Genomic DNA, 13,180 nt, shown 5'->3' on the forward strand with positions numbered 1-13,180 from the left:
AAAAATTGAAAATTTCGCTACATAAAAAATCATTTCCATATCGATGTTTTCTAACTATAAACTATAAAACATAAAGTTCAAGAAATCAGCTGAACATTTATATCTGCCGAAAGCGAATTCAGTGCTCTACCTTAACGACGAGAAAGATCCGTGACCTACCTTAGAAAAGACCGCCGAGAAAATGGAAGGTATGCTCTAGAACGAGCGATGAGAGAGAGAGAAAGAGAGAGAGAGAGAGAGAGAGAGAGAGGGGGGCAGAAGGCTAGAGGGAAGCAGGAAACGGAAGAGAAAGACACAAAAAACCCTTACATATCTTCTTCTTTCTACCTTTTATCCTCCCTCGCGTCCGCTCGATATCCTTGTCTATCCTTATCCGATACGATGGCCTCTATCGTTTCGTATGTCTGCCACAGTTCTGCCACCCCTGGACAATGTCCGTCGTTCAAATATCTTCCGTCTAATTGCTCTTCCTCTCTCCGTTCTTCCATAGCGTGGAACCCGGAAACGAATATCTCGGGATGACGTATGGACTTACTGCGAGGTACAGTGAGGTAAAGCAAGACGGGGGGATGGATAAGGGAAGGAGGTCTTTTCTTCTCGGATGAAAGAAAGAATCTTATCTGCCGCTGGTTATCACTCGAGGTACGGACTTAGAGAGGGGGGTTGCTGACGATGACCATCGTTCGTTCTGCAACGATCGGTGGATGGAAGCTCGATGGATGGGAAGGGGCAAACTCACGGACGAAGTTGCTATTGTGCAATCGCGAACGTTTAAAAGTGACCTAATCTTCGATAAATTCAATAATTCCCTCTGCTATCCTGCCGCCAAATTTCTCGTGCTTTAATCAGATTCTCGGAAACTTTAGTCCTCCAGTGTAAAGTGATCAAATAATCGAGAAGTGATAAATACATTAAATAATTAAAGAACACTGTGTGAAATTAATATGCTTGTACTTATATAATGAAAAGTACAGATCTTAAAGTGAAAAACACGATACAAATACTGTCAGACAAATTCAATATAGTTGAAATATTTTGTTCTTTTTTTTCACACATTTCTAATTTTTTAAATACAACATTATTAGAAAAACATGATATGAAACATAAACTTTCCGTATCATGTATTGAATATATACTTGTTCATTCAAAATAATATTATTCTAAATTAGAAACTGAATTTGCGCACAACCAGTATGTAGAATTTAACATTGGATGTCTATCTGGAGTAATCTAGATTCGTCGAGATTCACAATTATCGTGCTCATTCGTGCGTACAGTAAACTCGCATAAATTAAACTGCACTAGTCATAGAGACCATTTCGTTAAGCTACTATAATAAGCTACTCCAATTGTGAATTTGTGGAAAGAGTACTGTATTGCTCCGAGAATTTTTCTTTTTGTACACACCATTGCACTGCACCAACATCAACATTGACATCGAAAGATATGTACTAACAAAAGACTTGAATCCCCTTCTCTTTCAATTTCAGGTTTTCTACTAAGGAGTCGGCTACGCACGCCATCGTAGCAGTACACAACACAGACATCAACGGTCAAACGGTGAAGTGCAGTTGGGGCAAGGAGAGTGGAGATCCTAATAATGCTCAACAAACTGGACAGGTAAACGCTTCTCTATCTTTTTCTTTTATCCGCTCTACCAGGAGGACGGTTTCAACGTGAAATTTCGCCCTCCAACATGTTCTTCACTAACATTTACATCGTTGCTGATATCAAACCAGAGAACTTTTTCTACTTTATTTCATGAATAAACATTGTCACCGATTTTCCTTGAGATAATTTTTCAATATGAAAAAACAGTAAACTTTACATGCATCAGTGAATCTGAATCGCAAGCGACTATATTGCAGAAAGTTAAAATTGAAAGGGAATAATATATGTTGACACTGATATCACAAATCTAATCTCCCATGTCTGTGTCTGTCAAAGCAATGAATGCAGAGCGACAGATTCTTCTACATAAATATAAAACTCAAGCTTGCTGTTCTTATACGTGTCACTGAAACTGAATAATGAATATTCGTTTCAAAGAAGCAAGAGCGTTCAAAGAAGGAAATAGTTATCAGATTCGATCACGTTCTGTTCCTTCCGATTTCGCGCGGCTAAAGTGTCTCTGTATATCTGTATATCGTCTGAAAGTCCGACGAAAGAGTAAAGGCGGAAACGGAGAGAGGACAGGGAATCGGGCAAGATTCCGGTCTATTCAGGTGCCTCTCTTCGAAGTGTGTCGGGCCGGGTCTCTTAGCAATTAGCTCCGTTAGGATGGGTAGGTACGCCCGATCTGGGAATGGTACTCGAAGTACTTCCCAAACCCTCTCGCACTCCCCGGTAGTACTTCCGTGCATCCATCCACTGCTACTCGGCCCGTGACATCGCTCTAATTGATCTCTATTCCCATAACGCGCTTCTCCCAGGGGAGCCGAGATATCACGTTAGTACGTATCCTGCCATACCCTGTTCTCGTATTCAACGGAATCGAACTAGTTTGCGTGATATCCCGGTTCATCGTACTGCTTTAATGAAGAGCATAATAGCTCCACATTATTTCCGTAAACTTCTTATTGTTAGAAACAAAACTATCGAAAAATCAGTGCAATTTAAGTATCTACTCTAATAATATTATTTTCCTCAAAATTGTTTTCTCCCGTTTAATATCACAAAGCTTTGGAACAAAAAAATTTCAATGTTATTTAGATATTATTAGATATTATTCGGCAAATAAATGATTGTGGGAAAGAAATATATTTTGTTTCATAAATATTAATTGTGCATACACAAAAAAAACAAACCATATATTTTAGAAAATATTATTCCATGATAATTTGATAGAATAATTTGATCTGATTTCACATTGTGCACCGTAAAAGAATGAATGAGTTCACGCGAGGAACAGCGAATAATAAAAAATAATTTACGTGACGACAATGAAATGATCGCGTTGAAATTCTCGCGTCGCCCATTTCAAGTGAACGACCACACAAATCTTCGACGGAACGAAATTACCATTCCTGACCCTATCGACATCGTTAAGCATAAAATCCAGACAATGTTCTTGCTCTTTTCTATTTCATTGATCTTTGTGCTCTTTCAGGCGTTATCGTCGGCGACGTACCCATACTACGCGGCGGCGGCAGCTGCCGCCGCGGCGGCGGCGGGCGTCGCGGGTGTCGGAGGCGTCGGTGGCGTCGGCGGTGCTGGACAACTAGGATACTGGTATCCGCCCCAATCTTATCCCACGACAGCGACACAAATGCAAGCTGGTGGCTTTCTTCAAGGCATGCAGGGATATACCTATGGACAGTTCGCCGGATATCAACAGGCGCAATATATGGGGTAAGCTTTTCACACGAGATAAAGTTCCTTTTTCCCGAAAATCAAGTTTTTGACGACGAAATTTTCAATAATCGGAGATTTAAATGTAACATGAATATATAATCCCTCCATCTTTTTGCAGTATCAATGGATTGTAAACCAATTCGGAAATTTTAAATCTATATAACTCTAAAATTCATATTAAAGAGTTTACATTAAGGACATAAGGAATAATTATTCATATAACTATATTAAGAATATATAACTCGAATTTTGTATATTAATTTTAATATTTTAATTCATATATCTATATTATTATTTTTAATTTATCTAATTGCCAATAACATAAATACAGCATTTAGATAATTTTTAAACACATTTATCAATTAACTGTTACAAAAAACATCAATAATACAAATAATATTACGTAATATGTGACATGAGGAACATTAATATTATATCAAGTAGAATGCGAATCCTAACATTTGTAAGTAGAAGAGAAGGTGGTATTATAAACATCCTATTTACATTTCATACTGCAATAACTTGGTAATAATCAGTATTTAAATCTAAAACTTAACAATTACATTTGTCAAAGTGTTGTTTAATTGATAATTCTAGACTCAAAGTTACGAAATATTAATTATTTAGGACATTATTTATAAAAATGTAGCAACACTGTATAATGACTCAAAGAAAAACAAGGATGCTAATGCGGTGTTCCGCAAAAATAGATTTTGAAAAATGGGTTTTGTTTAAAAAAGTATTCGATTATAAAATTAAAAAAAAAATAAAATATTGTAGAATGTAAGCAAATGTATATAACGTAATACATGTATATAACATAATTTCTCCCGCATATAGGCTTAGTTCAGTATTAAAAAATTATAATACATTACCTATATGAATTAACTATATGAATTAACAATCGATTTACGAAATAATTATTTCGATATGAAAAGCGCTCGAGGCATTCAACGCTTAGAGGGCCACATTAGCAAAATGCCATGCTATTGTTTAATTTTGCTCAATAACTCAAAGTATATACAATTAAATAATATGTTAAATAACAAACAATACAATATATTCATGTGATAATACGCTCTAGTTTAAGAAGAATGAAGTACGTGTAATTAAATACTAAAATGTACTTTAAAAACGTTTAAAAGTAAAAATGCGTTATAATAAATGTTAACTATGTGTACTGGCATGTCACGACGGCGAGCTACCAAGCAAATAATTTCATCATCAGTAATCTAGAATTCGCCATCCATAGTAGAAATATAAGAGATCATTATATCTACACTGGCTATGATATCACTTTCTCTCCTACTGCTCTATAAAATTATATGATTTGACGATTATATATATATATTTTTATTATATATATATTGTTTTTTACATACAAACATAGAATGGGAATGGGTGCTGTTCATGCTGCTGGCACAGCGGCAGGATGGGGTCAGGGATTACCTGGGGGACCACAGTTACCACCACACCACGCCACGACGGTCACGGCACCCCCAGGGGTGCAAGCCGCACCCCCGCCACCACCGCCACCGGCACAAATGATGGCCTACCCGATGCAACAGTTCCAGGTAACCATTACTTTATCTATCCCATCTGTATACGCGTGCAAGTGTGCGCCGTATTTGTTTGTGTGATGTTCGTTGACTAACATCGGAGTGTTTCGCTTTTTACATACCTTTGCATCTTGCCCCTGTTACATCCAAAAGCAATTTCGTCGGTGCCAGTATTGGCTTGTAAATGTTGCACGTGGAAACACGATTCGATATCAAAAGGATATCGAAGGCATGTGTCGACAGAAGAATACGCATAGTATGTATACATATGTGTGTATGTGTTTCTACATACACATACACACACACACACACACACACACACACACACACACATACACACACATATATACATATATATATATTCGGTGATCTTAGGAAACCTCGTAAACTTGATACTTGATATATCATTCGAGAGACCGAGCGATAGAACATGGTACAATTTTGCACAGGTGAAAACAATAAACATAATTAGAATAACACATATGATATAATTAGCTGCATACATATATTCGGTATAATATTTTGGCTTGAGTTAACGATATTGCGAGGTTACGGGAGCAACCGCGATATGCTAATTTCAGTAATTCATACCAGCATTATTTACAATAATTACATAACGTATGTAAATGAAAACTTGTGCGCGCGCGTGTTTTCTTAAATTTTATTATTGTAAAAACTCAAGATTATTTTCTCTGTCAGATTAACAATACATTGTCTGCAATATCATAGCTACATGTTATGTTATCAAACTTCGATTTCTCCATTATTAATTTAGACCACAAAATTATTCATCCGTCATAAATAAATCGGAAGAGAGTTCGTTTAATAATTATTGAGAAATAGTGCTGTGTATAAACGAAATACGAACTACTGCCGGGATTATATATGCTTATGCATTAAAGCTTACGATGTCTTTTTTTATAAACAGAGTTGGGTAAAAGAGAGAGAATAGAACATTCATACTGTATGTTATTTGTATTCGTATAATTTGAAATTATAATATGATCAATAAAATGGTAAGTATTCGTCTTACATATGAAAAATGATATAATATATTACCCATCTCTACTGTGTAAAATAAACGCACTTTTTAGTTAATTGCGAAGAATGTGTTAATTTTCTCACTGACGAAAGTGCTTTATGGCAGTCGTGATTGTATGGTAATTGTGTGGAGAATGTTTATAGTACGCATGTCTAATAGATCCACATAATTAACAGCGAGAAATAATAGAAACTTTATGTATCATTATTTCGATTATCTTGTACCGAATTTCGAGAGATATTACTAGAAACTGAGAAAATAAAAGTTACTTTAATTTTTTTGTTGAAAGATTTAAAACGATGTTTGGTGTTACAATAGTATATTTGTGAAATTAATAAGATATTACATTACATTAAGCAATTATGTTATGTACCTCCTTGTATACAATTAATTATCTTTCTAACGTAATTTTCAATCCATTGACATGCAATTGCACTCTTATTAGCAACGTATTTTTTATTTTTTGTACACCAGACATTGATAAAGCAAGACAGATTCGCTTTCCCGCTCGACACGTGATTATAGGAGATTGTCGAGATTTAGTTATGTTGCAAAAAAATTGTGGTTCATGGCAGTGAAGTGAAATATGATACTTATCGTAGTTGTTGTCCAGAAAAGTACACCTCGACCATCTTGCTTTCTGCACAAAATGCACACGTAAGAAAGTGCGCACTTGCACACACAGGCACACACGCCATCGCTAAAAACGACACTACTACAAAAAAAAAGTCTGGAATATTTGAAAAGAGATCAGGGATGGCTTCGGGCAAGCGCTGCGAATGCATTTCAACTCAGCACCGCTTTTAATGCCCCGCGTTCTTTTTGCTTCAAGAACAATTTCTGAACTTGACAACTTGAAGTCTCAGAATTGAGAACGACTATCTTAATTTAAAAGATCGTTAAAAACTCTAGTCTGAAATTTTCAAATTAACTCTGTTGTTTCTTTATATTTTCCTTTCCATCATTTATTAAGTAAATAGAAAAAACTTATATGTATATGAAATATATTTAAAAAATTTTTGACACTTATAATTTTATATTAAATAAAAATAGTATTATTAGTATTACAAAATCACATCTTATGCTGATATTTCATATATTTTTACTTATTATTTAGGCCTAATTTTTTAAATTAGATTAACTTAAATATAAACTTCAGTGACAAAATAAAACAATATGAATTTGTTTTTTAGTATTTTCAACACATACACTATTATATCACGATAGAAAACAACGCATTCATAAATTTAATGGAAATGGAGGGTAAATCGGCTCGAGGTTAAGAGATCCTACTTTAAGAGAAAATACAGTTATTAGGAATAAAAGAATAAGTTTTCTGATCAACAAGACTAGTAGACTTTGTTGAAGTACAATAAAATTGAAATAAACTCTGAACTGAATCAATGAGCGAATATCTGATTGTAAATCCGATTTGCTCACTAATTCCTTTCATCCGCTGTACTTTAATTTAATGATCCGCAAAAATCTCTCTAAATGGATTGGCAAAAATAAAAAAACCAGTAAGTATCATAATGTTTCCGGTTTTTTTTTAAATTAATCATATATATGTCTATATTTCGCATTTAAAAAAATTGTGTCAAGATATTCATGTGAACATTTTTCCACACATATAGCATTTTCGGTTAATTTTGAAATGAGTCACATATTTAATAATAGTTTATAGAAAATTTTTAGACGACTATTTTATCAGAGAAAGTATGAATAATTTGAGATAGTGTAGTATATTGTAAACGTTGTATCGATTTCGGCTTTCGGTCATTAATCTGCAACTGTTTGCAATGCCAGTAAAACGGTCTGTCGCTCATATTGTATATATGCTTAAGGAGATATACACATATCACGCAGCTATAGTTGTTTAGTGAGTCTTTTGTACATATCGCACATAGAGCGGAGTAAAAGGTCACGTACCATTGCTCGACTATCGCATCGAAAGAGATATTCTGGTGAGGAAAGTTAGCTCGCTTTCGCACAAATATCTTTCTCCGAAAAACCGAGTTCGCATTATATCACTGCATGTCAAGCGAGATATCACTTTGAAAGTTGCTTGAAAATCAGCCACCAAAACCATCCTCAATTGAGAGAGAACACGAGTTCTTAATAACAATACCGATCAAATAATGAAAGAGGGATGAAACGTGGGAAATATATCGCCACCGGGATAAATTGCAATTGGCTTCCCGTTTAGTTTGCTAATTTTTTTTGTTACAAAAGTTACAAAGTTTTGCGTTTGATCACAAGCTCTAAGAAAACAAATTTATACACGGATATTCGCAATTTACAATCATGAGCTAAAAGCTGCGAAGTTATGAACATGCAAATATCCCCGTGTAAATTTGTCCAACGTGTATTAAACTTTAACGTGCAACTAACAATACAAAATGTATATTAACCAATAGAAAATTGATAAAAAAAAGCTTAATATAAAGTTAAGAAAATTAATATTAGATGAATGTTATAAATATAGTATGGATATAAAAAGCTATAATAGCTATAATAGCTTTCTACGTAGATCTTAACTTGCATGAATATGGAATGCAAAATGTAGACATTGCATGCATTATGCTTCTTGCACTTTATCTAATTCAACTCGGGTATCCCTCTGGAGTGCCTTTCTTTTATTCCTTACTTTTATAAAATAAGTATTTATGTTCGATTATATTATGTTTTTATATATTATAATTTTAACCCAATTCTAACAAATTGAATAATTATTTTGAAATAAAATGTGAAAATTTTAGTAAATATTTTTTATGATTTACGATCGTTGCTTTATTAATAATAAATTTAATTATAATTTATATTATTTTTTTTGTTACTATAAATTATTATATTAAATTATATTTAAAAGAATGTACATACATGTGATAATATTGTACTCGGTGATCTTGTTGTTCACTATCCAGGAAGGGATACTCGAAATTTTCAAAAAACTATCTTTATTTACATATTTCGGTTCGCAGGCACAGTGATCGCTACCACTATCATCGCACGGCCTGGCTTATCCTTTCTTTCGAATATCAATTAGCATCAGGATAACTGCATCTACAACCTGGCTCAACCTCGCATTCAGCCTGAAATTACTCGCTGCAGCTTATTTTTATGTAAAAGGATAATATTTTCGACGAATAAAAAGGAATGGAAGAAAACATGTAAGAAACGAAAGCAAAAGAAAAATGTGTCTATTCGCGTCTAATTTATCAGCATAACAATTTATAATTTATATTCGATTTCATAGTAGTCTAAACTTCATTTATCCAATGACGACTGAGCAGTGATTAAGTTATGAAATTTTATCATTAACCTAATCTTGCGGTTAATGCGCCGTCGCCGATGCGATAAATTATAATACAAGTAGTTTATTCTACTTATTATGTTATATAATTATTATGCAATCTTTACATATTTACTGTTGTGCCACACGGTGGAGGTTGAGTCATGGTGAAGGTAGATTCAGATCGATTAGAATCCATGTAGGAGAATGTGAGAAACTGTAATGAAAAAGCAAGAGTGAAAAATGAGACAGAAACGAGAGAAAGAGAAAGAGAATGAATGGAAGAGAGAAAGGAAGCAAAAGTTAGAGAGCACATAAACGAAGACGAGTGAAAGAGAGGGAGAGAGAGGACTATTGTCGAGCATATTTCTATTACTTTCTTGAAATTCGGACCAAGATTTAACCAGCGTTTGTGTGTTCAAATGGTAAAGTGTGTTCTTGGTTGCGGTCCAGCTAGCGGATGAGGACTGGCTGACGCCTAGCCTTCTAGTGTGATGGTAAGCAAGTACACCCCACCAACAGGAACAACTTCTACAGCAACAACAGTTACCACCACCATCACCACCATCATTTCCTCCTTCACTACTACCACCACCTCCAACAACAACAACAACAACAACAACAATAACAACATTTCCGTCATCATCGATGCACAATCGACAGCAAAAGCAGTAGAATTCATGCCACTTCCGGCTTGACGACACGCGAGTCAAAAGGCAGTAATCACGAAAAACAGATAACACTTGTTTAGTAAAAACGAAGAAACAAAGTGAGAAATAAAAAAAATAGTAATTAAGAATCATAATCCTAGGTAATTTTGCGCAAGATGCATCCAACATCCCTATAATTCCCCTGTAAGTTTTCACGTCCAGTGTGTAAGAGAAAAGAACTGCTACCGATTACTAAGCGGAGATACCTCTCGTCCAGTCTGTAGGATAATCTAGCATCTTATTCGGCTTGAAGAAATAGATAGCGTTTGCCGTTACAGTAGTATCCGAAGCTTCAATACAAAATATAAAATCTGGCATACATGTGAATAAGTTATTCGACGGTCTGACAGTGTTTTCTTTTTTTCTCCTTTTTTTTTCAGCGAAACTGGCCAATTATGCATATACTATGTATTGTCCAGCGATAATGAGAAAAACGAGTCCGCTACGTTCAACGGGGTCGTGGTTTATCAGATTCCTTTTAACAAAGAGCATAAATTTCTTGATCCTCTCTACGATAAAAAGAAGAGTGCCGGATACAGATTCGTTACACGGATTCATTATTTTTGTAGTTTGGGCTTAACAGCGAAAAAAATAACTCAAAGACATAATGTCGAAAGGGACGCTCGCGGTCGAATGCGACGACTGGCGAGCGGCTGCGGTGTATAAATGATAAATACAAAGATTAATCGACGCATACTCTCGTGAAGATATATAAATATATAAATAAATATATATATATATATATAAATGAAAGAATATATACATAAAAGAGTAAAGATTATTATAAACAAAATTCAATTAGCTAGTTAGATAGGCATGTTATATTAAAAGTTATTCGAGGTCGATTCGATATTCGGCGGCAAGGAGGAAGTGGATCTTGTGTATATTCAGTAGCGCAGCATTTTTACGGGGATGAAATAATCTTGGTCCCTTTGTACAACTCGCCCGTCTAAAAAAAAAAAAAAAAAACCATGATTACTACTGGATCCACGGATTTTATCCCATTTGCCACTGCGAAAAGACTTCGTATCTCGATCATTATATTTATTTAGCGGATTCGTGGCCAAACGATAATTCACATACTGAAATCTTTGCAGGCAATTTATAGCATCCGTATTTATCATTCAAATTTGTCTTTTGGACGTGACGCGTAGATCTGTTGGATACTTTTATAAAACAGACATGTACACGCCAGAGGAGGCATCGACGAATTAGCACGTTCCAAACTGAGAAAGTGGCGAAACGCGCAAAACCGATCAAATCACCGTGGTTTTTAAGTAAACGTTAGAGATTTTTATATAAGATGACTATGTACAACCAAATAATATCGAGATTTTGACGTTTAAGCAATAAAACGTTAAACTTAGGAAGAAAAAAGGCAGCCATCGATCCCTCCGTCTCTTTATAAATTAATCTCGCTACGTAAACGAGAGAGAATACACGAATTCTTAACAACGAAAAAAATTAATAATAATAGAATGAAGAAGAGATAGCTAGAAAAGATAGTGCGTGCACGCGTGTATTTTAAATTATTCGGAGAGCAGTAAAACGATCACAATATCCTCGTTGTCCCGAATTTCGACTTGACCAAATTGATACAAAAGAAAGACGAGACCGAAACTCGTATAAATTGCGAACATGTGAGCAATTGCATGAGTGCAATCGTACATATAGCAGAGCGCTAGAGAGGGAGGGAAAGAAAGTATGAAAGCGAAAAGAGAAGAATGAGAGGGAGAGAAAGAAAACATGAGAAAAAGACCGAGCGACGAATAAACTGCACAGCACAAGCGAGGGACGAGGAAAAAGGGGTTAAGTAATTCGTAGATAGACATATTGCACAAACAGCACGAAAGTTAGATTAGACGAGTTAAGTTTTTTTGTTCACGCGTGCCCTGTCCGCGCGGCAGCCGTTTAGGATCTTGATCGTACATAATCTCATCATCGACGTGCTCCTCTGCCATTAAGACTATTCTCTTGCTGGAGGAAAATCGATCAAAGGAGGTGGTACAAGAAACGAATCGAGGTGCTAGCACGAGTTTCAATACTTGAAAAGATGGGAAGCGGCTGGAACTTATTGCAACCCGTTTCCGTTATTTCCGTGCTCGATCGTTTGTATCTCCATCGTCCTGTTTCTTGCTTTTCATATCTACTGCCTCTTCTTACTCCTTCGGTTTTAAGTACCACAACTTATACTCATCATATCGATAATATTTTGTCCTCGCTTTTTCTTCGAAAAACGTTTATATCGAAGCAATGAGTAGAACTAACCGGGACAAATATAGAAACTAATAAAATTTAAACCTTAAATATCAAAGGATCAAAAAAAAATTTCGATTCGAATATTTCTGTTTTTAAAATCTAAAATGTTTTCAACATTTTTTAATTACATATTGTGCAATGTAAAATTCCTACAATGAATCTTTTGCTGTAAAACTCTAAAAATTATAAGCTAAAATCCCACAAATTTATCTATTTTATATAAAATACTTTGAAAAATGAAATTAAAATTTAACATGAGTCTTTAATATCATTCATTGTTCCTATTTATATTGGAAAAGACTCACTGTTCAAAAACGTTGCCCTTTATAAAGTAATAATTTATCTTTTTTAAATATCTTTCTCATGAATATATATTTCGTGGATACATAATCTATAATTGTGCTCACACAGATAGAGACGATAAAAAACAAAAACAAGAAGAGAAAGAAACAGGTTCGATTAGATTAAAAAGCGAAGAGAGCATATCGATGATGACTGAAATAAAAATGAGATAGGATGAGCGGTAGACGACTTTGATATTAATCAAAAGATAGACGGATCGTGCTTTAAGCGAATCAAAAGCGTGTTCGACATTTCTCAATCAAAAAGATCAATGATCAAAGTACGGCACACACGAATGATCGAAATATAGCGAAGGAAGTAGAGAACGGCACAATCAAATCTGCCCAACATTGCATAGAGTTTAGATGTTTCGTGATGAAAGTAGAGAAAGAAAAGGTGAGAACGAGAGAGAGAGAGAATGAAAGAAAGAGAGAAGAGAGGAAAAAAGAGGAGGGAGGGAGAGGGAGATAGAGAGGGAGAAGAGGGGGGAGAAAGAGGAGAGACGAGAGAGAGAGAGAGACGCGCGCGCGTCTGTGTGTGTGTGTGTGTGTGTGTGTGTGTGTGTGTGTGAGAGAGAGAGAGAGAGAGAGAGAGAGAGAGAGAGAGAGAGAGAGACTGTGAG

The 13,180-nt window shown here is 35.1% G+C and overlaps 1 protein-coding gene across 4 annotated transcripts in view; it reads left to right on the forward strand.

Annotated features, from left to right (window-relative positions):
• The window catches only part of LOC105154894 (nucleolysin TIAR), a 433,573-nt gene extending 420,393 nt beyond the window's left edge, over positions 1-13,180 (forward strand). For all 4 annotated transcript variants that reach the window (XM_011070678.2, XM_011070679.2, XM_011070685.2 and 1 more), the window contains 4 exons: positions 1,491-1,620; positions 3,110-3,351; positions 4,745-4,928; positions 9,701-13,180. In XM_011070678.2, coding sequence (XP_011068980.1) covers positions 1,491-1,620; positions 3,110-3,351; positions 4,745-4,928; positions 9,701-9,742 — 598 coding nt within the window. In that variant the 3' untranslated portion in view covers positions 9,743-13,180. The remainder of the gene's footprint in view (positions 1-1,490; positions 1,621-3,109; positions 3,352-4,744; positions 4,929-9,700) is intronic.

This window comes from Acromyrmex echinatior, chromosome 1 (assembly GCF_024713525.1).
Source record: "Acromyrmex echinatior isolate Ae372 chromosome 1, ASM2471352v2, whole genome shotgun sequence".
NCBI lineage: Eukaryota > Metazoa > Arthropoda > Insecta > Hymenoptera > Formicidae > Acromyrmex > Acromyrmex echinatior.